The sequence below is a fragment of the Rhinoraja longicauda genome, chromosome 2 (assembly GCF_053455715.1).
Source record: "Rhinoraja longicauda isolate Sanriku21f chromosome 2, sRhiLon1.1, whole genome shotgun sequence".
NCBI lineage: Eukaryota > Metazoa > Chordata > Chondrichthyes > Rajiformes > Arhynchobatidae > Rhinoraja > Rhinoraja longicauda.
This window is the reverse complement of record NC_135954.1, coordinates 30,200,172-30,226,958: the sequence shown is the minus strand read 5'-3', so window position 1 is coordinate 30,226,958 and position 26,787 is coordinate 30,200,172. Positions and strand designations below refer to the sequence as shown.

The 26,787-nt window shown below is 39.4% G+C and overlaps 1 protein-coding gene across 6 annotated transcripts in view; it reads left to right on the top strand.

Moving 5' to 3' along the window:
- Window positions 1–1,703: 1,703 nt before the first annotated feature.
- mllt10 (MLLT10 histone lysine methyltransferase DOT1L cofactor) overlaps window positions 1,704–26,787 on the top strand; it is a 195,559-nt gene continuing 170,475 nt past the window's right edge. For 2 of the 6 annotated variants that reach the window (XM_078416353.1, XM_078416338.1), the window contains exons 1-4: window positions 1,704–2,105; window positions 12,929–13,008; window positions 14,280–14,334; window positions 20,507–20,616. In XM_078416353.1, coding sequence (XP_078272479.1) covers window positions 1,961–2,105; window positions 12,929–13,008; window positions 14,280–14,334; window positions 20,507–20,616 — 390 coding nt within the window. In that variant the 5' untranslated portion in view covers window positions 1,704–1,960. Of the gene's footprint in view, window positions 2,106–12,610; window positions 12,743–12,928; window positions 13,009–13,584; window positions 13,706–14,279; window positions 14,335–20,506; window positions 20,617–26,787 lie in introns of those variants that run through there. The other 4 variants (XM_078416346.1, XM_078416361.1, XM_078416372.1 and 1 more) reach the window with 4 other exon arrangements.

Genomic DNA, 26,787 nt, shown 5'->3' with positions numbered 1-26,787 from the left:
CGATTCAGAAGGCGGGGGTCAACTTACTGCAACAACGTGCTCGGCAAGGCAGCCTTTAAAGAAACAAGATTAGGAAAAAAATGTAATTCATTAAATACCGCTTGCTATATTTACATGTACCACTGACGAGCTTCTTGAGCTAATATGCATGGAAATACGTTTGTCGATTTTAAAGCGCAGAAGGTAAGCATTTCCAAAGATGCCGTTGTTGGGTTCGTGGGAAGCAAGGCAGAAACAAAGGGAATTCATTCTCGATCTCGAAAATCAAGTGCATATTTTTTACTCACTCGTTGTTTAAGTTGCCTTAAGGAGCGTGAAAATATCTATATTAAATATAAATTTCATTTTTGAAGATTTCAATCAGAATGCAGTTGGAAGCTCAATGCGTTCTGGATCGAACAAAGCACATTTTCAAATGTTTCCAGTGGAAATAGACTGGTTTTCATGAAATCAACCTCTCAAGGCACGCGGTATTCCCTTTAAATCTCTTAAAGATTCATATCAGAAATAACATTTAAAACAATTAAATAGACTTGATTTCGACAGTGAATATGTGTAAAGCTAACCAAGTTTGTAAATACCGACGAGAACGGTATTTTAATCAAAAAAGATCTTCGCATCATTACTTTAATTGTAAACCTTATTTTTTGTCTGGAAATGTCATGGAAGTAGACTGAATGCAAAACACTCCGTTAAGTTATTTTTAAATACATAGATACGCAGAAGACGTCTACAGTTTTGGAAAAATTTAGACGCTTTTTGTAACAGCATGTTTGCAATCAGCAACGTCCAACATATTCCATTGAGAATTTTCAGTCCCTATGTTTCCTTCCAGTTTAGCATTGCCATTTATTTAAACTTCTGACTGAAGATAAAATAAAGCAATTTTAATAATATAATTGCCTGTTCTGTATTCGGCTATCCATGTATATCAAGTAAATTATTTTTACAAGCTTGCAGCGCATTTTTGCAAATTTAGCGAACCTACCGTGAACAGGGTGATTATCTCAAAAAGAAAAAAATGTTTTTTACTCTCTGTGTTGTATTTCCCGTCATTGTTTTATAGTTTTAAAGAGTTGCAACAAATCCTTTTTTTTAAAAAATAAGGAAAAAGAAAAACACCAAGAAAAATTAAACTACTTGTAACTTTCCAGATCCCCCCTCTGCAGCACTCTGCAACTCAAAATGTTGGGATCTGCAACTACTTAGCCCCTGGTTCACGTGGGTGAGGATAGGTTGAGTGAGTCACCTTTAACCTTCGCTCGTTCCGGCTTTGGGCTCAATGTGTGGACCCACAATGCGCATTGAGTCCATCAAGGCGCGCGCCAGCAGTGTGTGTGTGTGTGTGTGTGAAACACCCCCCCCCCCCCCCCCCCGGCGAACCGGAAGCCGGAGTCCGGCCCCTCAGCCCGGCTGTTCAATTGGCGGACGAACCGTCAATCATTCAGACATCTATAAGGATACGCCCCCTCGCCCACACCCCCCCGAAACTCTCCCCGTCCCCCCACCGCACGCGCACGCGCACACACACAAAACAGAAGGCTGGAAGCTCGCGCAGTTTCCGTTATCTGTTTCAGTTGCGCGTGAAGCACACTCGCGCAGCCCCCCCTCCCTAACCCACCGATACACACAACCTTGCCCCTCCCCCCTCGCTCACTCACTCACTCCCCCCTCCTCCTCCTCCTGAAACACGCTGCTCGGGTTTGAATCTGTGGCCGTCCTCGTGGGCTGTCAGTGCGCCTGCTCGCGCTGCTCGGCAGCCTGAGCCGGGGCTGCTGCGAGCTTCTGTTTGTTTGTGTGTGTGTGTGTGTAGGAGGGGGCGGGGGGCTGGCACGCAGGCAGGCCCCCGTCAACATGGGGCTAACACAATGTGGGACGTGAATTCAAAAACAAGATTCTTCTTCTCCCATGTTTTTTTTTTTCTCTCCCTGCCCTTTTCTTTCTCCTCTTCTGCTCGTAGATGGTTTCAAGTGGACTTCCGGCTGACTTTTCAAATATGAAGGAGATGATTGGCGGCTGTTGCGTTTGCTCAGACGAGAGAGGCTGGGCTGAGAACCCCCTAGTTTACTGTGACGGACACGGTTGTAACGTTGCCGTTCATCAAGGTAAATTTCTGCAGAAGTAGCAGCAGCATCAGTGTAGACCTCCGGCCTCGTTTAAGGCTGAAGCCTCGATCGAGGCCCGGTCCCGAGCTGACTTTTTCTTCCGTACAATTTTAGGCCTTGGGAGGTCTGATTTAAATGTTTTTTAAAATTAAAGAAACCTTCAGAGGGAAACTGACTTCATGCAATGATTTTCGGACAATTATTAATTTAGTAGAGGATCGGTGTCCGTCCATTGTTCGCACCTGTGCAGTTAATTATAAAATATCCCATTTCATGAGTGAGAAGGCTAACTTCCTGGATTCTGAGTGGCGATCTTTTAATGAAATTATGATTTCATTTCATTCATGAAATAAAAATGATGTGCAATTATTCAGATTGGCACACTTGTGTCGATGACTATGTATGTCTCGTGGCTGTGTATGTATAATTATAATACAACTCTAATGTTTATGTGTATGAGATTGCACAGGTTCATAGTTGTACGCAAGCATAAATTGTATCAGTGCGGGTGTTGGTTTGAGTATGAATTAGTCTGCATAATGATCAAGACATCTGGACGTGTGTACATGAATGCATGTGTGTACACATTTATGGATGCTTCTATGCAAATCAGTTTTTGCATACCTATGTATGCACGTTTGATGGTCTGCAGATCTTCATTTTTAATATCTGTACACTTATGCCTTATGGATATGCGAATAAGAATGAACGTACTTTTATACTTGACTGATTTTCAGAATATTTGTATCGATGTTTATCTTTGCATATTTATTCAATTTATATGAATGTATGTGTGCATTTTTGCATATGTTTCAATGTAGTTGTGATTATGCATATTTAGTTAAGCAAGTGTGTGCAGTATGTGTTTATTAATGTATATTCACATTGATATTTCTGAATATTTAGAGAAAGGGGGAATAATTGATGGTAGAGAGAGTAACAAGCCAGACAGTTCGTTGTTCTCTTGGTATATCTTGCATCTCATTGAAGTTAGATCTAAATATTGTCTCAAGGAAATTCAGTTCAACTTTACAGAAAATGTGAAGAGGAAGGTCAGGAAAGGGTTATTAGATTCAGTATTAAAGAGACACTACACATTTATGTGTATGTGACAAATAAACTTGACTTGACTTGAAAAACTGTTCTGCAGCCATGAATGTGACTTCAGGATGGCATATCTTTCTGATGCCTGGTTCCTGATTGCCATTAAATGGGTGCAAAACATTCCAGGTGGGGTTACAGTAAACAGAAAATAGCTGTAGGAGGAGGCCATTTGGCCCTTCGAGGGAAAATAACCAGAGTTTGTGATCATGTCGGTACCAATGGCACAGGCTGAAATAAGAACAAAGTCCAAGTATTAGATTTCAGAGGGCCACAAAATAAAATAATAAAATGCAGCATCCAGAGGGTACTTATCTCTACACTAGGTGGAAGCAAAATATGAGTGAAGTTGAGATGAATGTCTCTGAAGAGTGGACGTGGTAGCAAATAACCCACATTAGTATAGGAGGGAACTGCAGATGCTGGTTTACACCGAAGATGGACACAAAATACTGGAACAGAGTTACTCCAGCATTTTGTGTCTAACCTATATTAGCTCTTGTTCTTTAACAGGCAATAGCAATCCTCTTGTTTGCTTAATGAAAATTTTAACGTGTGTGGATCTGGGAAGGCATTGGCATGGTTCATAATGAATTCCTTTACAATAGAGGGATATGATGCAGAGGAGTGTGAAATATTGTCTGAGAGAGGAAATAAGTGTTTATCATTTTACAAAGTTGATATATTGACAGCTCCGATGAAATCCTTCCCGGGCTATTCAAATAAACAAAGTTGTAAACTATAAAGGTTTTTGGCTATCAATTTCCAATCCTTTTTGCCTATTGGCTTAGTGTCAGGACTCACAGGCCCCAGTTCTCAGCGCTCCCTTTAAATTCATTGGGTTCATTGGAAAATTTATGATACCATTATGTAACATCTTTAAAAAAATAGTGAATTAAGTGTTACTCTACTATGATTTTGGAAAAATCTGAGAAAGGATTAGACGGAGCAACTACAGGTTAGTCAGCCAGGAGGTGAGAAAATTATTGGGAAACGTTAATTGAGAATATTTAGATAGGCACAGATTATTCAAAGACTATTGGCATAGATTTTAACACATTTGCATGAGCGTTAATATTTGTGTCAAAGCATTTGTATTTGCATTTGTACATATAAAGTTATTTATCTTTGTTTTTAAATACAGCCCACCACAGGAATTTTAACCTTGTACCATCTAGCTCCTATTTCTCCTGTTGCTTTTTAATCTTTTGGATTCTCGGGTATGGGGATTCTCATAATTTCCATATAAAGTTATAAAATGAGTTTTAATTTTGCTAATGCACATATGCGTTTACCTGCCACTTTAGACTCAACCCATTTTTATTTCCACTTTCCTACTATCCTCAACCTTTGGTTTTTATTTAACCCTTTGTAGACCTCCCCGTCTTATTATGTCTCAACTCTTGGATAATCTGCTTTCTCACGTCTATTCTAATCCTTAATCACCTTTCAACCTTCCTACTCCCCTGCCACTATCACAGGCTTGGTTCTTTCTTGGGCAAGCCTTTGTATTCCCTCCTTTCTTGTGCCACCCTCTGCTTGATGAGGCAGTTGTCATTGAGTCCGACAGCTAGTCTCACCTGCCTGCGTTTGGCCTGCGTTTGGCCCATAGCCCTCTAAACCTAACCTATCCACGTACCTAAATGTTTCTTAAAGGTTGTGATGAAGTACCTCCTTTGGCAGCTTAGTCCATACACCCACCACCCTTTGTGTAACAAAAAATGTTACCCCCTCTGGTTCCTATTAAATCTTTCTCCCCTCACATTAAACCTATGTCCTCTGGTTCTCAATTCACCTACTCTGTGCATTTACCTGATCTATTCCTCTCATGATTTTGTACACCTCTATAAGATCACCCCTCATCCTCCTGCACTCCAAGGAATAAAGTCCTAGCTTGCTCAACCTCTCCCGATAGCTCAGTCCCTCGAGTCTTGGCAACATCCTCGTAGATCTTCTCTGCACCATTTCCAGCTTGACAACATTTTTCCTATAACATAGTGACCAAAACTGAACACCATACTCTAAATGTGGCCTTACCAACGTCTTACATAACGGTCAACCAACCTCCCAACGTCTATGCTCCAAGATGGATACAAATAGTGGAGTAACTCAGCGGGACAGGCAGTATCTCTGGATCGAAGGAATGGGTGATATTTTGGGTCAAGACCCTTCTTCAGACTGAGAGTCAGGGGAGAGGGAGACAGAGATAAGGAAGTGAAAGGTGTGAAAACAAGACCTCAAAGAGGATGCAGATTAAGGATCATAGAGAAGAGATCATTGTTAGCTTCTAATCTATCCAGAGATGCTGCCTGTCCTGCTGACATACTCCAGCATGTTGTGTCTATATTCGGTGTAAACCAGCATCTGCAGTTCCTTCCTACACTATACACAATACTCTGACTGTTGAAGGCCAATATGCCAAAAGCCTTCTTGACCACTCTCTCAACCTTATCATTGTTGCATTGTATTCCTTCTTAACTATTTGTTGGATCAACTGCTAACCTTTAGTGACGCTAGAGCATCCAGATATCTCTGAACATCATTAATTTGCAGTTTCACTTCATTAAGATAATAATCTGCCTTTTCGTTCCTCTTTTTTCACACTTGCCCCACATTAAACTCATTTTGTCAGGATTTCACCCAATCATGCAAATGTTTGCGGATGACACGAAGCTGGGGGGCAGTGTTAGCTGTGAGGAGGATGCTAGGAGGCTGCAACGTGACTTGGATAGGTTAGGTGAGTGGGCAAAGGCATGGCAGATGCAGTATAATGTGGATAAATGTGAGGTTATCCACTTTGGTGGCAAGAACAGGAAAGCAGACTATTACCTGAATGGTGGCCGATTAGGAGAAGGGGAGATGCAACAAGACCTGGGTGTCGTGGTACACCAGTCATTGAAAGTAGGCATGCAGGTGCAGCAGGCAGTGAAGAAAGCGAATGGTATGTTGGCATTCATAGCGAGGGGATTTGACTATAGGATTAGGGAGGTTCTGCTGCAGTTGTACAGGGCATTGGTGAGACCACACCTGGAGTATTGCGTACAGTTTTGGTCTCCTAATCTGAGGAAAGACATTCTTGCCATAGAGGGAGTACAGAGAAGGTTCACCAGATTGATTCCTGGGATGGCAGGACTTTCATATGAAGAAAGACTGGATAGACTCGGTTTGTACTCGCTGGAATTTAGAAGATTGAGGGGGGATCTTATAGAAACTTACAAAATTCTTAAGGGGTTGGACAGGCTAGATGCAGGAAGATTGTTCCCGATGTTGGGGAAGTCCAGAACAAGGGGTCACAGTTTAAGGATAAGGGGGAAGTCTTTTAGGACCGAGATGAGAAAGTTTTTTTTCACACAGAGAGTGGTGAATCTGTGGAATTCTCTGCCACAGAAGGTAGTTGAGGCCAGTTCATTGGCTATATTTAAGAGTGGGTTAGATGTGGCCCTTGTGGCTAAAGGGATCAGGGGGTATGGAGAGAAGGCAGGTACGGGATACTGAGTTGGATGATCAGCCATGATCATATTGAATGGCGGTGCAGGCTCGAAGGGCTGAATGGCCTACTCTTGCACCTATTTTCTATGTTTCTATCCATATGTCGTTGCAGAATCACAACATTGTAACACACCCATCCACCTATTTATATATCATTGGCAAACATGCAAAACACTACATTTTGTTGCTTCCACTAGGTCGTTTATTTAAGAAGTAAATGACGACCAAGAATTGATCCCTGAGATACTGAGATTCATTATCTGGCCTGAAAACGACCTGTTTAGACCACACCTAGATTACTGTGCACAGTGTGGGTCACCTATCTTAAAAAAGGATATAGTCTGTTTGAAGGAGACTTGTGAGGTTAATTCCTGGCATGAGAGGATTGTCATATTAAGAGAAGCTGGATGGTTCTAGTCAGTATTCCTGGAGTTTATAAGTTTACCTTATCAAACATGCACAGAGCAGAACAATATCAGAGCAGATATTTTCACACATGGGAGAATCACAAACAAGTGAATATGGCTGTGAAAGAAGGACTAGGCACAAAGGTGTGAGCTCAGAACTTTGTTATTTTAGAGACTAGTGAATCTCTGGACTTCCCTGCCCCAGAGGGGGGGGGGGGGGGGTGGAGGCCAGATCATTCGATTTATTGAAGGTGGAGAGGGAAATATTTTTTGAAGATTAATGAATTCCGAGTTATGGGGAACTGGCACTTAATAGGAGTTGAGTCCAGAATGGATTACCTCATATTTCGCCTGGGCAGTTTGCAGCCCGGTGGTATGAACGTCGACTTCTCCAACTTCAGATAGCTCCTCTGTCCCTCCCTTCCCCTCCTCCTTCCCAGATCTCCCTCTATCTTCCTGTCTCCACCTATATCCTTCCTTTGTCCCGCCCCCCTGACATCAGTCTGAAGAAGGGTCTCGACCGGAAACGTCACCCATTCCTTCTCTCCCGAGATGCTGCCTGACCTGCTGAGTTACTCCAGCATTTTGTGAATAAATCGATTTGTACCAGCATCTGCAGTTATTTTCTTATACTTATCCATAATGCTATTGAATAGCAAGTTAAGTTTGAGGGGCTGACTCCTTTTCTTAATTTATTTTGTATTTTGGTGATATCAGTCTCAATTTCCTATTTTACAGTATGTCCTCTGCATTCATTTCCTTTTCCAAAGAATTGCAAAATTCTTTAATCCATATTCATTTTCATTTCCTTCACCATGCTATTTCACGTGGCCGTTCCATTCAATCATCTGAATGACATGCCTGTCATCATTTATATTATCTTCACTGCCAAACTCCTCCAATCCATGAGCCTATTCGCTATTATGCCTGTGCCCATCCCTCGAATAAACTCTTTCCAATTTACTTTTGCATTTGACAGAACAGTTCTGAAGCCATCATATGCTTGAATCCTAACTGTACCCAGTGATGGCCATTGCTAATCCTTGAGTGGAAGCGAAACAACATGAAACAATATTACAACCCCTTGTTTTATGTATTTGTGTGATTGGAGCGATTGCAGAACATTCTTAAAGGGGAGGGAGGTTGGTGCACACATTGATACAAATGGCTTGGATAGCAACAGGGATTAGGTCCTGCAGAGTGAAATAGGAAGTTCGGCAAAAGGTTAAAAAGCTGGACTTCATGGGCAGCGGTTGCCGCATTACGTCTAGCGCCATGTGCTAGGATAGGAATAGGAAGATGGGACATGTGTGGGTGAGGAGTTGATGAAGGGTGGTCCGATTTTTGGACCATTGTGATCTCTTCTGGGGCAGTAGTGACCTGTACAAGAAGGATGGGTTGCAATTGAACTGAAGGGGGATTAGTATCCTGGTGGGCAGTTTTGCCAGTGCTATGAGAGTTTAACTAGATTGGCAGGGGAATGGGATCCAAAGCATTAGTGAGGCAATTGGGAGGTTGGAAGTCGATACAGTACAGAAGACAAATATGACAAGTTCATTGGACAGACAGGCAGGATAGGAACATGGGGATCAAGATATAAGGCGGATGAGCTTGGTGCGTGGATAGGTATGTGGGACTGGGGCATTTTAGCCAGTACAGTAACCTGGCGAAGGTTTGACAGGATAGCAACTTAATGTTCCAGAATGCAGGTTCATTCAAGATAGAGAAGTGGGAGTTGCTCTATTGATTAAGCAGAATGTCATAGCAGTAGTTCGAGATGGCATTACTGAGAGATTATCCAGTGCAACTATATGGATGGACCTAAGAAATAGAAGAGGGATGATCACCTTGTTGTGATTGTACCAAATAGTTAACGCCAATTAGAGGAGCAAATATGCTGGGAGCAGCTCCAAGATTAATAGGGTTGTCGTAGTAGGGGATTTTAACTTTCCTATTATATATACTGAGTCGGCCATATTGCCAAGGTCTTAAATGGGGTGAAATTTAGCAAGAATGCTCAGGAAAGTTTCCTCAGGCAACATCTAGAGGGGCCCACAAAGGAGAGGACAAAGCTTGACCTACTCTTGGGTAGCACACGTGATTGAAGTGTCAAGGAGTGAGCACTTTTGGACCAGCAACCAAGGTTCTATTAGCACCAAAATATTTATGGAAAAGAACAGGGTTGGTCCTCAAGTTAAGATTCTAAATTGGGGCATTAGATTGGAACATCTAATCCAGTACTTAATTTCAGGGTAATGAAAAGGCAGAACTAAAACAGCGAAGGTGCATTGATGAGCCTTCACTCTAGAGCAGGATTTTACAGAGACAAGAAGGAGTGATGCAAAGGAGAGATTTGGGAACAAGGCCCAGGGTGTTAAAATTGAAATATTCCTCAACTGGCAGGCAATTTAGGTTAGCACGTGGGTGAATGGGGATATCTTGCAATTTAGTATATGGTCAGAGTTATAGATGACAACAAGTTTACTGTTGTAATAGCCAAGTAAAGAGGTAAATGAAGCATTGCTAGGGGTATCAAATGCTTGGGTGTTGTATAGTTTGGGTATGTTTGTGCAATTGTGTTTGGATATTTAAGTGCAGATGTGTATGTATGTGTCTGCAGACACTGCATGAAGGCATATAGTTCTGTCTTTCTATAAAGTGTTGTGCGTTTGTGCGAGTATGTGCTTATATATTTTTCCAGATTTTGTATGCACATAAATGAGGCATGGGGTCATTAGTTCCTGCCCTGGTGTGCAGTTCATTCAGACTTGTGTTGTCCGTCTGCTCATTGGTATATTTAGATTTTCATGCATATATTATGATATTTGTGCTTCTTCAAATGTTTATTTATATCTGCAATTTTTCAGAATGTTTGTGTCATTGGCAATGCCAAATATAATTTCCCATATCTACATCTCATAATTTGTTTCAACATTGGATGGTGTTTGGTCCATCAAGACTATGCCAGCTCTCAGATCAGTCCCATGTTTCTACTTTATTTCCGAATAACCTAGTCTGTCTCTTATGCTAGTTAACCCAATCATAATTTTCCTGCAATCTGCAATAATGTTAATGTATAATTAACCTAAAAAATAACACATTTTTTAGAATCACCAAAGCTGTCATTGAGATGGTGGAAATGGGCCACTTTGAACGTGGGTTTCTTTCAATCCCAAGAGCTAGTTGATAGTTTGATTACCCACTGTAAATTGTAGGCCAGCACCATAATCAAGGACGAGTTACACCCTGGCCACTCCCTCTTCTCCACTCTCCCATCGGGAAAAGGTGTGAATACGTATACCTCAGGATTCAGGGACAATTTCTTCCCAGCTGTTATTAGGCAACTGAATCACCCTACCATCACCAGAGAGCAGGCTTGAACCTTATTGGTGACCCTCGGGCTATCCTTGATCGGTCGTTGCTGGCTTTAACTTGCACTAAATATTTTTCCCTCATCATGTATCTGTGCACTATAAATGGCTTGATTGCAATCATGTATTGTCTTTCCACTGACTGGATAGCACGCAACAAAAGCTTTTCACTGTACCTTCGTACACGTGACAGTAAACTGAACTGAGAATCTGGGGAGAGTTGATGAGCATATGGGAAGAATAAAAAAAGAGATTAGCATAGAATTAGTGTAAATGAGGGTTGACATGGACTCTCATGTAAAGGTGCTCCCATTATTTTGTTGAATGGGGTAGTTCAGGATTTGGACCCAGTGATAGAAACAGTGCATAATATACGACCGAGTCAGAATGGTGTGTGACTTGGATGGGAATCCACAAGTGATCATGCATCTGTTGCCCTAATCTACCTTGCTGATAGAAATCATGAATTTGGAAGGTATCCCATTGCCTATTCACGTGTGCACGCGTGTGATTGCATTCTTGTGTACTTGTGTGTATATCTTTGACTGTACAATAATGTGTAAGTGCCTATTATTTATATGGCCAAATATATCTCTGTACCTTGAGTTAAATCATGTTTTTTGTCATCACATGCATGTTGACTCAGACACCACACACCATAATTATCCATAAATTATGCAAAACAATGAAAAGAAAAAGACTATGCAAAAACAAAATAGAAGCAGTCCATGGTTGTGGAAGAGGTCATCCATAGTGTTCTGTTGCTGAGGTATGATTAGGATTGTGCAGGTCATTTCAGGAACGATGGTTGTAGAGAAATGGGTGTTCCCGAGCCCGGTGGCATGGGACTTAAGGCTCTGTACCTCCTGCCCGATGATGGCAGTGAGTAGAGGGCATGGCCCAGATAGCAAGAATTCTTAATGTAGATGTCGCCTTCTTGAATGTTCAATTGATATGTTTACAGAAATATAGACGTACCCAATACATGTGCTTCTCTCTTGTAGTTTTGTTTGTGCCAGATTTGAGTATGTTTGCTGGAATGCATGTAGTTGTGTGCATACCTGTGTAAACATGCACTGTGCATGTATTTCTGTTAAGTATGTATTTCTGCAAGCTTTGCATAAACATGTATATGTTCTGTATATTGTAATGTATATGTCTGTATTTATAAATGTAATATGTCTGGGTCTTTATATATGTGGGGGAATGCATATATTTTCACATACAAAATGTTAGTAATTATTTGTATGCATATCAATATCTTTTTTGTGAGTATGTGTTATAAGTAAATATGTTATTTGACTCTGTCATTAAGGAGAGGGGAATATGTGCCCAGTTTGTGTTGAAGTATTCCAAATGAAAAGGCGTTGATTTATAACTTGTATCCTTGCTGGTATTGATTTATAACTTGTATCCTTGCAAATATACTATTTTTAAATTTCTGACTTCTATCATTTCATTCTTGGAATGCTGTGCATGTGCCTTTCTTGCATGTGATGTTACTAATTAGAAGAATTGTATTTCATTAAACAATTGATTTTCTGATGAATGAAATATATCCCATTGAACAGATATAAGAAAATACATTGTTTATTTCATACATGTTGATCAGTAGAATGAATCAAGACTGGTTAAGCTGAGGGAAAACGGTTGAGTAGTTTATTTTGAAGTGTGCAGTGTATTTAATTTTGAAACCAATTAAAACTATAACAAGTCTGTAATCAATAAATAGTTAACTTCTCCCTTGTACAGTGTTTCATTTCAAACTATATTTCTCCTGCATAAGGTTAAAAAAGACAGTGTAGATTTTGTTAAAGATTGAGAGATAAACAGCTTTATGATTTGGCTTGAATGCCAGTGATTCTATGAACAAAGTGTATGGCACTCATGGTGACTCTTATATATGAATTTAATCTAAGACAATTAACGTAATTGGCAAAAATATTTTAAAATAAGGGTTCAAGATTTTGGGAATGATTTAGGGTGAATTTCTAATGATGGCTTTAAATAGCACATGGTAATTTGAAATAAATAATTTGCTGGTATTTTGATTTTCATTATTATTTTTCAAATTGTATTCCAAAAAGTGGAGTTTACTCAAGTGTGAAATTCTAAATTCTAAAATTCTAAATTCTAGTATTCATTAACCAATTATTGGAAGTAAACTCCATGGTTAAGGAAGGCGGTATGAATGAGCAGTTCGTGTATTTGATGTGTGGGCGTGAATGCACAACAACAATTTATAAGTAACGTATGGAAACTGTGGACAGTGAGTATAAAATGAGTTTTGTTTATTTGTATATCGGCGAGGCTGTCTTTTCAAAAGCTTCCTACAAAAAATATTTATATTTGCGGCACAAAATGTTGATTTGTGTAGTCATTACATTGTGCTTTTTACATTAATGTTGACATAGTGAATGGATGCCTTAGGAATTTTTTCCCCTTGCAATTTCAGCATGTTATGGCATTGTTCAAGTACCCACTGGACCGTGGTTTTGTAGAAAATGTGAATCGCAAGAGAGAGCTGCCCGAGTGGTGAGTCTCGTGTTTTTAGTACATTTTCGCAATGCTTTAGTTATGTCGCCAATATATTTAGATGTTTTGCAACAGATTACAATAAAAGCAAAACCGGATATTTTTAGATTTTCAGCATCTGCATTTTTAAAAAACTTTTCGACATTCGTGATGATCTTTTGTAAAAAAAAAGGCTATTTGGAAATTGTGTTGCCGATCATAATACGTAGTGCTTAGCGTTATTGTCAGCAACCGTTTATGTATTTATATTTAAAAATGATTGCGTTCTAATTTTGAAGAACGAAATAATAGCGACAGAATAGCTCTGCAGTCAAGCACGTGCCACATTTTGCAAAACACTACGACAAAATGATCCACTGGCATAACAAAGCTGTTCAGATGGCTGGATGTGATCCCTTCCCTTCCCCCTTTTATTATTGCTCACGTGCCTGTTTTGCAGAGAATGTGGATTTTTTTTAAATTCCCCAGTTGTTTGGTGTCAATTGGTCGAGCAATTACGTTGCGAGCTCGGTGCCGTCATCATGGTGTGCTTTCAGTACATGATAAGCGGCCTCCCAAGGTGACGAAAATAAAATATGCGGAAGAATATGTGAAGTGCTGCTATTTGCAGTATGTAGGGCAGCGCCTGAACGACATTCACTAAGACAGGCAGCAAGAGGGAGTTTTTTTTTCTCCCAAAACCAAAGGATCGACCTCAGTACGTTTTCTGGTGATTCAGTTGCGGTGGTTCGATTTTTAGATTTTTAGTAATTTGAAAAGAAAAAAAACATACTAGTTCCGATGTTTAGTCATTGCTTTCTATTTTACATATTTCAACTGGTTGGTTTCGATTGCAGGGATTAGAACGCTTATTTGCGTCTTCACCAAACGACTGCATTCGGGTGCTCTTCTCTGTAAACGTGGGGGATGGGGAATGTATATAATTCAGGCACTGTTTTTCAGCAGATTGGGGCGAAACAAATGGACGGTTTAGTTTAGTTCAGTTCTATTCTGTTTTGAAGTTTTTTTGTATGTTTCGCATACCGTTGATGCTTAGACTGAAATACTAAAATAGTGACGTTATCAACGCAGCGAGCCATCCTGATTTGCTACAGAATAGGGTATTATTGAAGTATACGAGGTTGAGCGTTTGAATTGCAGCCGATATCGAGAAATGACAGATGATTTAATTCGTGGCGATTAATTCTACCCACATGATAGTTTAGCAGTAAACGCCATGATTTTACATGTAGTGCAGAGTCAGCACCTGATTATTTTTATTTTTTCCCAAGAAATGTGAACTTTGCCCTCATAAGGATGGCGCTCTCAAGAGGACTGACAACTGCGGTAAGTTCATCTCCATATTAATGAAATAAACTATCTCTTTACGACGATTTTATAACTTTGGTGATTGTGTTTGTAGTAAATGTATTTGTATTTTTAGCAAAAGAAACGTGCAGTGTGTGAATGTGTGATGAATAGACAAAATGTACTGGTTAGTTTGCCTTTTACTGATTGGCACTTTGGCTGGAAAATACAAATGAGACATGTTGAATTGTCTTAACGTTTTGCAATCACTATTTTAATGAATTGCACCATTTATTATGTCGGGGTAGTTATAATTGATGCAAGTAATCACTTCACAATTGAATTGATTTCATTTTTTTGTGACAGCTACAAAAATAAATAGTTTTCAAGTTACTTGTGTGTGGATACATGCAAATATGGGCATGGTTATTAGGAACAGTTACTGCTTTTGTCCATAGATCCTATTGTTAATAACAAAATAGTGATGAATGTATTATAATTGTGTTATTTCACATTATTTTCATTTTTAAGGCATTTTTTTGTACTTGGTGTACTCCATCTAGTGGTTGGTTGCTTGTGAAATGGTGACTGATTTTTTTCTAACATATGCTTACTTAATGATGTGGTTTGTCGGAATATGTTTGAAGCATAGCATTAATAGTACTTGTTCAATTTTCTGCATGTAAAATGGAATATTGGAATAAGTTTCAAATTTGTTTATTTAAAATAGGAATTCAATCTAAATTGAAGCTCTGCTCCCTTTATGTTTGTCATTGTTTGGTTTGTGGTAATGTGCTTGACATTTTTTTGCACTAATATTCTAATTAAATTGTTCCAATCGGAATTTTAATATAATACATGACAGACAAAAGTGGTAGATAGAAACCAGGTTCATTTTTAAGGACATTGAAGAGCTTTTAAAGCAAGTCACTGTACAGATAGTTACAATAATTAGACCATTCTATGAGGAATCTACTTGAAAGATGCAACGTTATGCACATAGTTAACTGAACAAGCCGATGTCCTCTTGCTAAAATAATGCACGCTGAGATTTTTCTATTGAATCATTCATTATCCAGTAAAATTTTCGGTAGTAAATTTCATGTTTGCAAATATGAAGTGAAGACCAGATCTAGTTGTCTTTCATCTTTAGTAGTCTTTAACAGTTTGAGACGCTCTGTGTAGGAAGGAACTGCAGATGCTGATTTAAACCAAAGATAGACACAAAAGGTGAAGAGGTCTCAACCTGAAACACCACCCATTCCTTCTCCAGAGATGCTGCCTGTCCTGCTGAGTTACTCCAGCTTTTTGTGTCTATTGAGGCACTGGACTTGCACATGAAGAATAGCTACCTAAGTGAAGAGCTTCTCATTTTTGTGAAGCCATACTCAAGCAAAGGATAATTAATTTAGTGTAAAGATGAGATATGGAAAAATCTTTGAGTGTGAAGAAGTGATAAGGAAGGATCTCCTTTTACTTTCCATTTTGTGAGTCTTTTTTCCTTGTTCCTTCCAAGGAGACATTGACTGACTGGTATTTGTTCAATGAGCTTATCTGTTAGGTAAACTTACTAGGTCGGGAGAGCAATAGGCCAAATCTATAATGCAACTGTCTTAGAATTATAATACCATGTTAAAACAGTGACAAACGAAATTGTGAAGGCTTCATGGGTAATATTGAAAATTTTGTATTTTTTAAAGAAAAATGTTCACTTTGACTTAACAGTGAATGAGAGCAAATGGATATAGGGTATTTGTAGCAAAGGTATGTAATGCACTCTTTAAAAAATATTTTCAGTGTGGGAAACATATTAGTTTGTATGTGTTGCCCACTTTATATAGCGCATTAAACTGGACACCTTATTTATGTTTCATCAGTCCCAGTTCTTATTAGATGCTACACGATAAGAATATGGTGGTTTGCATTTTAATCAGAATCCTTGTTTGACACAGTGTGATTTATATTTCCTGAAACTGGAAGTCTTCTAGACTACATCAAAATTTCTGTAATTTACAGGATTGTATGCTTCCATTTAGAAATCCAAGTGGCATGGTTATTTCAAATAATGCATTTGTTGTATGCTACTAAGTGTGACATATTGGTAAATCCGACATTGTTTTTGTGAGCACTTTTTAAAATAAGTTAATGAAATTGAAAGAATACGTGATCGTCTTACATTGGTATAGAGTTCTAACTGCATTAAAAGGCATCACTGATGTTGATCATGGCAGTTTTAGGAATGATTGCCGTAATCATACATGAATGTTTATTGTCTTGGTCTATTAAGTCAGTTAAACGTTTATTGCTTGAAGTTACTGAATGATGAAGAGAATATTTTTACCAGAACATTTTTGATCATGAATTTGAGGAAAAGCTATAAAGTCGGCTGAAAGCTAAAGGCAAACCTATTTTTAGCAGGTCTTTTAATCTGTGTGAATTTCTACAAATTTACATTCGATTGTGGCCAAGTGTCCACGAATTGCCTTCTAAGAAATTAGCAATACCAGCATATACCAATCTAATACAAAAGCATTGCTGGTCTTATTAGTGGAAAGTTGCTTCTCAGCACATACTGACCCATCTATGTAGATGGAGTTGCTCCACCCAGCTGGGTATCAGTGGCTTTTGTTGGGTGAATCACTATAAACTAAAACTCTCATTTGTTTGTTTGTTCCTGAACTACAGCCAAAACGGTACACAATAGCGCGACAATTTTAGGCCCACCTTACTCACCGTCGTTCCTTTGGTGCTAATGGAAGAAGTTTCATTGAAATTGGTGTTATATTTTTAAAGTTATCCACATTTTAAAGTTAAATCTATCTCCTAGGGAGGGGAGGTTGAGGGGGATGGAGTGGGGGGAGGGGAAGGGGTGGAGGGAGGGGGATAAGGGGGGGGTTGAGGGGGATGAAGTGGAGGGAAAGGGGGGGTTGAGAGGGAGGGGGGAGTGGAGGAGGAGAGGGTGCTGCACCAATGCAGGAGGTTTGGGCCCAACGGGTCCACTTGGTCTTATATTTTTAAAGTTATCCACATTTTAAAGTTAAATCTATCTCCTAGGGAGGGGGGTTGAGGAGGATGGAGTGGGGGGGAGGGGAAGGGGTGGAGGGAGGGAGGGGGGATAAGGGGGGGTTGAGGGGGATGAAGTGGAGGGAAAGGGGGGTTGAGAGGGGGAGGGGGGGAGTGGAGGAGGAGAGGGTGCTGCACCAATGCAGGAGGTTTGGGCCCAACGGGTCCACTTGGTCTAGTTTCAATATAAAATGAATGCATAGTTTATGAATTTTGCTACTATTCTTCAAATGCAAATCACACTTGCACTTTAAATCTTGCCATGTTATAAATTTTAGCTTTTGAAGTACCAACAGACCTGTTGAACAGAATTTTAAAGTCTAGACTGGTTCAATCAATTGGTTTGAAATTATAACTGACATTTAATTAAGTTAATTTTGTAGTTGCTGTTTGTAGTTGAGTGTCTCTGTTGACATATTTCAACAAAAATTGAAATTGCTCAAAAATGTCTTTTTTTAAACGTCTGTACTTTTAAATACAACATTTTGTAGTAAATTCACCAAGAAGTAATATGCACTTACAAGATGAGTATTTTGTATATTTTCAAGTATTTTAAATTAAATTTTGCTATATTTTGGTAATGACACTTTTCATTCTTGGCAAGGGTGTGGAAAATTATTGACTTTCTGAATTTAAATTTTTTAAGTTAGTATCCATGGCAGGCAACAAACTTTAAAAGCCAATATTGGATTGTCCGTGACTCTGCTGCTAGGTGGCTAGTGTTAGCAATTCATGAACATTTATTGTGTGAAAGTGGTTTGGTCTTTAACATTTTTCAGGAAAATGCTTGTAATTTTTTTTTCCGAATTCATGTTATTCATGTTATACATATGTTATTCAACCTCTAAATTAAATAGGTTATTTACTTAATTATATTCTGCATTATACTTGTGCCATTCCGTACTTTTTAAATTTATACTCTCAATCGGCTTTGCATTTCTCTTTTAACGTTTGCTTTATCAGTGCTTTCCAGATATAACCACAATTTGTATTAGATGAAGGAACTAGTTATTTCAAAATGTTGTATTGTTTCTGGTTGTTGAAAATCCTGAATGTAAAGATTGTTGTAGATTTTACTAATTTGCTATCCAATGCTCATGGTTATTTTTTTCTCTGATTCCTTTAGTTATGTCACCTGAGTGTTAATTATAAGCAGTCTACAATTTTTTTGTGAATAAACTGGAGATATCAAGCTAAGCAGCAGTATTTTTATCATCCAAGTTTGCGTATTTGCCAGCAGGAGAACGCTATCCTAGTCTTAAGAAATGAGGCTGGCAGCCTGCTATTAGTTTGATTCATGGAGCCATCCTGTTTGCATAGTTTAATACTGTGGTGCATTTGGCAGCTTATTGATGAGTAGAGCGCTGGGATCCATTGGGCTCAAGTTTGCTACAAAAATTTTTTGCAGTACCATTTACCCTCTCAAGTCAGGTGGTTACTTGTTCATTATACTTTGTCAGTCTATTGGATTTGTGTGGCATCACAACTAAGTAAGACTTTTGGAGATGCAAGAGACTGCAGATGCTGGAATCTAGAGCAACTAACAATCTGCTGGATAAATTAATTGCTTTGAGCAACATTTGTGAGTGGAAAGGAATGGTCAATGTTTTTTGTCAAAACCCTGCATTGGTACAGGTGATGAAGGGTTTTCATATTGCCTATTCCTTTCCACTTACAGATGCTGCTTGATTGGCAGAGTTCCTCCAGCAGATTGCTTGTAACTCTGATTTTTGTCTTCCTTAACAATGCTGTACATAGGTTTACAGAATATTCCATTAGATGGTAAGTACATACAATCATAATTTGACACATTTTTACTTTCAGTCGCAGGGCATTGAGAGCAATTTAATGCCCCCATCTAGTAAACACAAGAAAATATGACACATCTGGATTTAACTCTCAGGCCTGCTGGTTCATATGGTCCAGTTACAGATTAAGCAATATATTTAACAACTGAAACAATTAGGAAAACTGAGAAGATTACTTTTTAATTGAACTTTCGTTATTTTACGTTAGTTTGAGGGTTGAAAAGTCATTTATATTCAAGTAGCAGGATATTTACAAATCTTTAGAAGGATTTTGTTTGTAACAGTATTGCAATAAAAAGTAAGCTATAATCCGATGTGAACATTTAAATATAAATTTGGCTTCTAAAATTAATTGGTATGCTTTGTAAGGTGTTAAAGTTTTGTCACTTATTTTGCTTGTGCTCTCAAACAAATGAGAGAATAAACAAAGTGTAAACGTGGGGCAAGGTAAAAACTATAAAGTATTTTTTATTTATGTTTACAAGTTTGGAAAACAAATACATTGCTATAAATGCAAGTCACATAGGGAGATCTTCTAAAATAATATTCCCTACTTGTGTATTTTACTTTGAATCATTGAGAAAAAAATGTTTTTTTCCCTCTTCAATACTCTCTTATTGGGAAGGAAAATATATCTGATTTTTATTTTTAATTCTAATATCAAGTCACTTGATTTGATATCTCTTCCAATAGTCCGAAGGCAACTTGAGGTGTTGTACTAGCGCATTTATGGTACTGGCGGGCCAAAGTTCAAAGAAAAATAAAGCCTAGGCTATAACTAATAGGTTATGAAAAAATATATGCATTTCATATAATCACTCGAGGGAAGATTGTTTTCTTTTTGATGTTTTCTTTCTCAAAAAATATTTGATACTTGATGTTCTTTATGCATCGAGTTACCCTGGGTTTGTTTATGCATAGTAGTTAACATTACAGGAGGGGGATGGTGTTAGAAATGTGAACCATCTGGATGAGCTGGGAATGCTGAGCTGCAAGGTTCTTTGTTGGTCTTTCACCAATGTTCCCCACGTGTGTCTGGTATAGTGCCAGTTAACAGCACAGTACACTTAATGTGTCATACTTTTAAACTATTCGTTTGGAAACCCCACAAGCCAAGGAAATGTTATGTGCCAACTTTTCAACGCATTCAACATTATACTAGGATTTCCAACTTAGTGCCTTTGGTCAATTTAATATGAATGTAATAATTTTTTATTGCTAATTCTAATTTAAGGGATGTTTTTATTGCAGATTTTTTTTGCTTTTAAAATTATAAGCTTTGTCACTTCATGTAGTTTATAATGTGTTTTGTTTTTTTGTTTTGTTTGGTTTATGTGCAGGTTGGGCCCATGTGGTTTGTGCACTTTATATTCCAGAGGTGCAGTTTGCAAATGTTACTACAATGGAACCTATTGTACTACAGTACGTTCCCCATGAACGCTTCAACAAGGTAACTAAATTATTAAAACAATCCCCAAATTATGCTAATTTTCAGGTCGTTTGTAGTGTAAGCATACATACACTTCTGGAAAAAATGTTTCGGATGTGATTCTTGGGACTCCTTTTGCTTTTATTTTGACTAGTTCTTGGCTAGGCTTAGTAGCTTGAAGACATGTGTTATACTTCTTTTGTATTCTACGGAAACATCTAATTTTCATACATTTGATTGTCTTCCAAAGCACTGCATTGCTTATCCATCTCTGAAATGTATTCTGATATAAATGTTAGTTACATTGGTCCAGCAGATTTCCTCCACATTTGTAGTTTAAAATGGAATCGGCCTTTTTTAAGTGGATGAGGTCTTCTGCTTGTATTAAATCATATCCAATATCTCTTCTTATATTGTGCATTGTGGGAGATAGACTTGGAAAAAATTACTACATACAGCACCCCATGTATTATTACCTGGACAACTTAGAAATGAACATAGCAAATCTATTTGTTAGTTTATTTTGTTTAGATTATTTCTTCCCATTTTTCATTAGAGGTTTCCCTTCTGATATAGTTTACCAATCAGTTTGTTTTATCTCCATTACTTTTCACACCTGCTCTTTCCCCCTCTTCCCAGTGAAAGGTATGATAGGCTTACTCTTGTCTTCGCATTCTATTCCAACAAATTACATTTTTACATTCAAAAATAATCTTCTAAAATGTCTCTACCCTCAATGAGATTTCAACATCATCTTCTCTTCAAAACCCCTCTGCAGGTGCTGAAGTGGTTAGCATTGCGATCTCAGCTCCAGCCACCCAGGTTCCCTCCTGACATTGGGTGCTGTCCGTGTGGTGTTTACGTGTTCATCCTGTGACCATTAGAAGACAATGGGGTATTGGGGACAATCAGCATGGCTTTGTACGCAGCAGGTCACGTCTTACTAACTTGATCAGGTATTTTTGAGGAGGTGATGAAGGTGATCGATGAGGATAGGGTGGTGGATGTTGTCGACATGGATTTTAATAAGGCATTTGATAAATGCTTCATGGTAGGCTGAGTTAGAAGATTAAGATGTACGGCATTAACAGTGACGTCATATGTTTTCAGAACTGGCTTACTGATAGAAGACTGAGGGTTGTGGTGGAAGGACAATATTCAGGCTGGAGGTATTGAGGAGTTTCACAGGGGTCTGTGCTGGGACCTCTGCTGTTTGTGATGTATATAAACTACTTTGACGTAAACATAGACTGGTTGGTTTGCAGATGACATCAAGATTTCTGGGGCCACTGACTGTGAGGAAGTCTGTCGAAGTATACAGTGGATGTTGGGTGGAGAACGGGAAGATGGATTTTAATCCGAGCAAATGTTAGGTGTGGCACTTTGGAAGGTTAAATGTAAGAGGAAAATATACAATTAATGGAATGACCCTCAACAACATTGATGTACAGAGAGATCTTGGAGTCCAAGACCATAACTCCTTGAAGTTAGATAGCTGTAAATAAGGCATATGGTATGTGTGCTTTCCTAGGATGGGATTTTGAGTGTAAAAATCAGGAAGACATAATGCAGCTTTGTAAGACCACTTTTGGAGTATTACGTGCAGTTCTGGATTCCCCATTACAGAAAGGATGTGAAGGCTTTGCAATGGGTGAAGAGGAGCAGAGTGGAGACTATGTTTACTAAAGAAAGAGGTAATTTTTGATGTCCCAGAATGGAAAACCTCATCTTGGGAGCAAATGTGACAGAGACAGGGAAATTGAGAGTAGGGGAGAACGTCTTTCCTCACCTTCCATCAACATTCCTTCCTTTAGCTTCACAATTTGCAACTCTTCAATCCATAAGAATCTAAATGTGGCCTCAACAATGTCTTGTACAGCTAACATGAATGTTGATTTCGCTAATTTCAAGTAACTCCTGCATTCCCCTCTTCCCCAACCTAGTCATCCTACCAGTTCCACTGTTTGCATCCTTATATCCCTCTTGCTAGCACATCTTCCCCGGCTAACAATGGGCCATTATGGACTCCACCCTTTGTGAGGTCATCTGTTGCCGGCACCAATTTGTTCTGGCCTTTTCTTGCCTCCAGTCCCCCCACCTCTATCTTTCACAAAATGCTGGAGTAACTCAGCAGGACAGGCAGCATCTCTGAAGAGAAGGAATGGATGACATTTCGGGTCTCGACCGTTCAGTCTCGACCCGAAACGTCACCCATTCCTTCTCTCCAGAAATGCTGCCTGTCCCGCTGAGTAACTCCAGCATTTTGTGTCTATCTTCGGTTTAAACCAACATCTGCAGTTCCTTCCTACACCTCTCTCGTCTGAAGAAGGGTTCCGACTCAAAAAATCACCTATTCCCTTTTCTCCAGAGATGCAGCCTGACCCACTAGCATTTTGTGTCTATCTTCTGACTATCCCTAACCTGCCCATGTTCATCTAAATGGACATACATGTTATCCTCGGAGTATTCTCTAACTCTCTGACAACAGATGTTAGACTCACTGGCCTGTAGTTCTCGGGCTTTTCCCTGCAGCCCTTCTTAAACAGAGGCACAACATTTGCTGCCCTCCAATCTGCTGGCACCTCATCTATATTTAAAGATGAGCTAGGGCCAACCCATCACAGCCAAGGCACCTGCAATTTCCTCTCTTGCTTTTCACATTGTCTTCAGATATATCTGCTCAGACCCAGGAGATTTGTCTACCTTCATACGCATAATACTGACTGCCCTCAAGACGCTTCCATTGACTGCCTCAAGTTCCCCGGTCTCATGTCTTTCTCCATGGTAAAAACAGGAAAAATACTAATTGAAGACCTTGCCCATCTCCTGTGGCTCCTTAAAGAGTTGACCACTTTGATTCCTGTCCATTTTCTCTGGTTAATCTTTTTTGTTTTTCTCCTACTAAGCTTGTAAAATATATCTTAACCTTAATATTATCAGCCAGAGCTATCTCCTGCCCCATTTTTGCCCTCCTGATTTCCTTTTTTAGCGTGCTCCTCAGTTTATGAAACTTCTCCGGGGATACACTTGATCTCAGCTGCTTATACCTGGCCCATGCTTCCTCATTCTTGACCAGAGCCTCAATATCTCTTATCATCCAAGATTTCATCAGCTTTGCCCCTCACTCTAACAGAAACATGCACGTCCTACACCAGCGCTTCTCAACCTTTTTACCCTTGCGGAACCCTTGAAATAATTTTCATGTCTCAGGGAACCCCTACATAAAAATTATTATATATCTTTATTAATCTCTTTCTTTCTCTTTCATAAACTTAAAGTTCATAAGGCAAACATAATATATTTTTCTGATAACTGGTTTAAGCAAAAAAAAAGTGTTTTTTGACACCTTTATTCAAGTTTATTGACAATGCAAAAAAATCCTGAAATCAAACTGTTTGTTCAAGAGACCTCATAAGGAGGTTTTCATTCACACAAAAAAAATCAACCATATCTGCAAACACAAAACATAAATAACCAACGTCATATATAACACATATAAACAGAACGAAAACAGATAATAACTAATCAGAATTGTCTGGATGCTTCTTCAAAAATCACCACATTGATAAATAACAAATAAAACTGAAGCAAATAAAGGCAAACAGAACTAACCTTGGAGGAGAGAGAGAAAACAACACACACAAACTTTTCATAAACTAACAAATACATAAACACAAACTTTTCATAAACTAACAGAAATAAACATAAACACACTTAAATTTTTAAAATTCATATAACATCCCTAAATGATGGGCAAAAATTACTAAATGACGTGGGTGAATGAGGGACCGTACCTGCATGCCAGGAAGCACAGACAGGACTGATGGAGACCGTACATGTATAATAAAATTACAAATATGAAATTAAACACAAAAATGACTCAAAAAGGCATTTACATATGATTAGCCTATTGATCACTATTTCTCTCGGAACCGCTAGTTGGGAACCCAGTTGAGAAACGCTGTCCGAGACTCTTGTCAGCAAACTTTTAAAAACATCCCACGTTCATTTTCCTTCAAACAACCTGCTCCAATCTACTTGAACGAGTTCGCCTTGCCCCAATGTAGGTTAAACTTGCGTGCCCCTCTCTGTATCCATAACTATCTTAAACCGAAGAGAACAGTGGTCCCTGGTCCCAAAAGGCTCCTACACGAACACTTCATCCATTTGCCCCATCCAATTTCTTAAGACTACATATTGCCCGAGGAAACATTTCCTGTGCACATTTGACAAGTTCTGCTCCATCTAAACCTTTTGCACTATGACATTCCCAGTCAATATTGGGAAAGTTAAAATCCCCTACTACTACAACCTTAGTCAAAGGTTTCAAAGGTCTTTTATTGTCAGATGTACCAATTAAGGTACAGCGATATGCGAATTACCATACAGCCCTAGGAAAAAAAAAGCAAGACAACTACATAACAGTGAACATAAACATCCATCACAGGCGGATTCCCCACATTCCTCACTGTGATGGAAGGCAAAAAAGTCCAATCCTTTTCCTCTTTATTCTCCCGTGGTCGGGGCGATCGAAGCCCCTGTGGCTTGGATTTCCTGAAGTCTGACCAGGGACCGCAGTCTCCAAGATGTTAAGTCCGCAAGCACCCATGGTTGGAGCTCCGAGGTCGACCCCTGGCAAAGGGATCACGAGCTCCGCGATGGTAAGTCCGCAGTGAAGCTCTCAAAACTGGTCTCCAGCAAAGGCCGCCAACTGCTCGATGTTCGGCCACAGTGCAGATGGAGATACAATATGGAAAAAAATCACCTCTCCGTCGAGGTAAGAGATTTAAAAAAGATCCCCCCCCCCCCTCCCCCCTACATAAAACAAGCTAAAGAACACTAAAAATATTTAACACATACAATTAAAACACAAAGAAGGAAAGGAGAGACAGACTTTTGGCGAGGCAGCCATTGCTGGCGTCACCACAGCTGCCTGCAATCTCCTGGCATATTTGCTCTTCTAATTCCCATTGACTATTTGGGGGCCTGTAGAACACTTCCAACAAGGTGATCATCCCTTTCATATTTCTCAGCTCTATCCCTATAGTGTCGTTCGACAAACCATCAGTAATGTAATGTCTGACCACTGCCCCAGCATCCTCCTTGATCAATACAGCAACGCCCCCTCCTCTTTTACTCCCATCTTTGCCCTGGAACATTAAGTTGACAGTTCTGTCCCTCTCTTAACCAGATTCGTATCATTAGCAAATTTGCAGATGATACAAAGCTGGGTGGTAGTGTGAACTGTGAGGAAGATGATATGAGGTTGTAGGGTGACTTGGACAGGTTGTGTGAGTGGGCGGATGCATGGCAGATGCAGTTTAATGTGGATAAGTGTGAGGTTACCCACTTTGGTGGTAAGAATAGGAAGGCAGATTATTATCTGAATGGTGTCAAGTTAGGAAAAGGGGACGTACGAGATCTGGGTGGCCTAGTGTATCAGTCACTGAAAGGAAGCATACAGGTACAGCAGGCAGTGAAAAAGCCAATGGAATGTTGGCCTTCATAACGAGGAGTTGAGTATAAGAGCAAAGAGGTCCTTCTGCAGTTTGTACAGGGCCCTAGTGAGACCACACCTGGAGAAATGTGTGCAGTTTTGGTTTCCAAATTTGAGGAAGGATATTCTTGCTATTAAGGGTGTGCAGCATAGGTTTACTAGGTTAATTCCCGGAATGGCGGGACTGTCGTATGTTGAAAGACTGGAGCGACTAGGCTTGTATACACTGGAATTTAGAAGGATGAGAGGGGATCTTATCGAAACATATAAGATTATTAAGGGATTGGACACGTTAGAGGCAGGAAACATGTTCCCAATGTTGGGGAAGTCCAGAACCAGGGGCCACAGTTTAAGAATAAGGGGTAGGCCATTTAGAACGGAGATGAGGAAAAACTTTTTCAGTCAGAGAGTTGTGAATCTGTGAAATTCTCTGCCTCAGAAGGCAGTGGAGGCCAATTCTCTGAATGCATTCAAGAGAGTGCTAGATAGAGCTCTTAAGGATAGCGGAGTCAGGGGGTATGGGGAGAAGGCAGGAACGGGGTACTGATTGAGAATGATCAGCCATGATCACATTGAATGGCAGTGCTGGCTCGAAGGGCCGAATGGCCTACTCCTGCACCTATTATCTATTGTCTATTTCTGTAATGGATACAACATCCCAGTTGAACGTACCTATCCATGCCCTGGGTTCACCT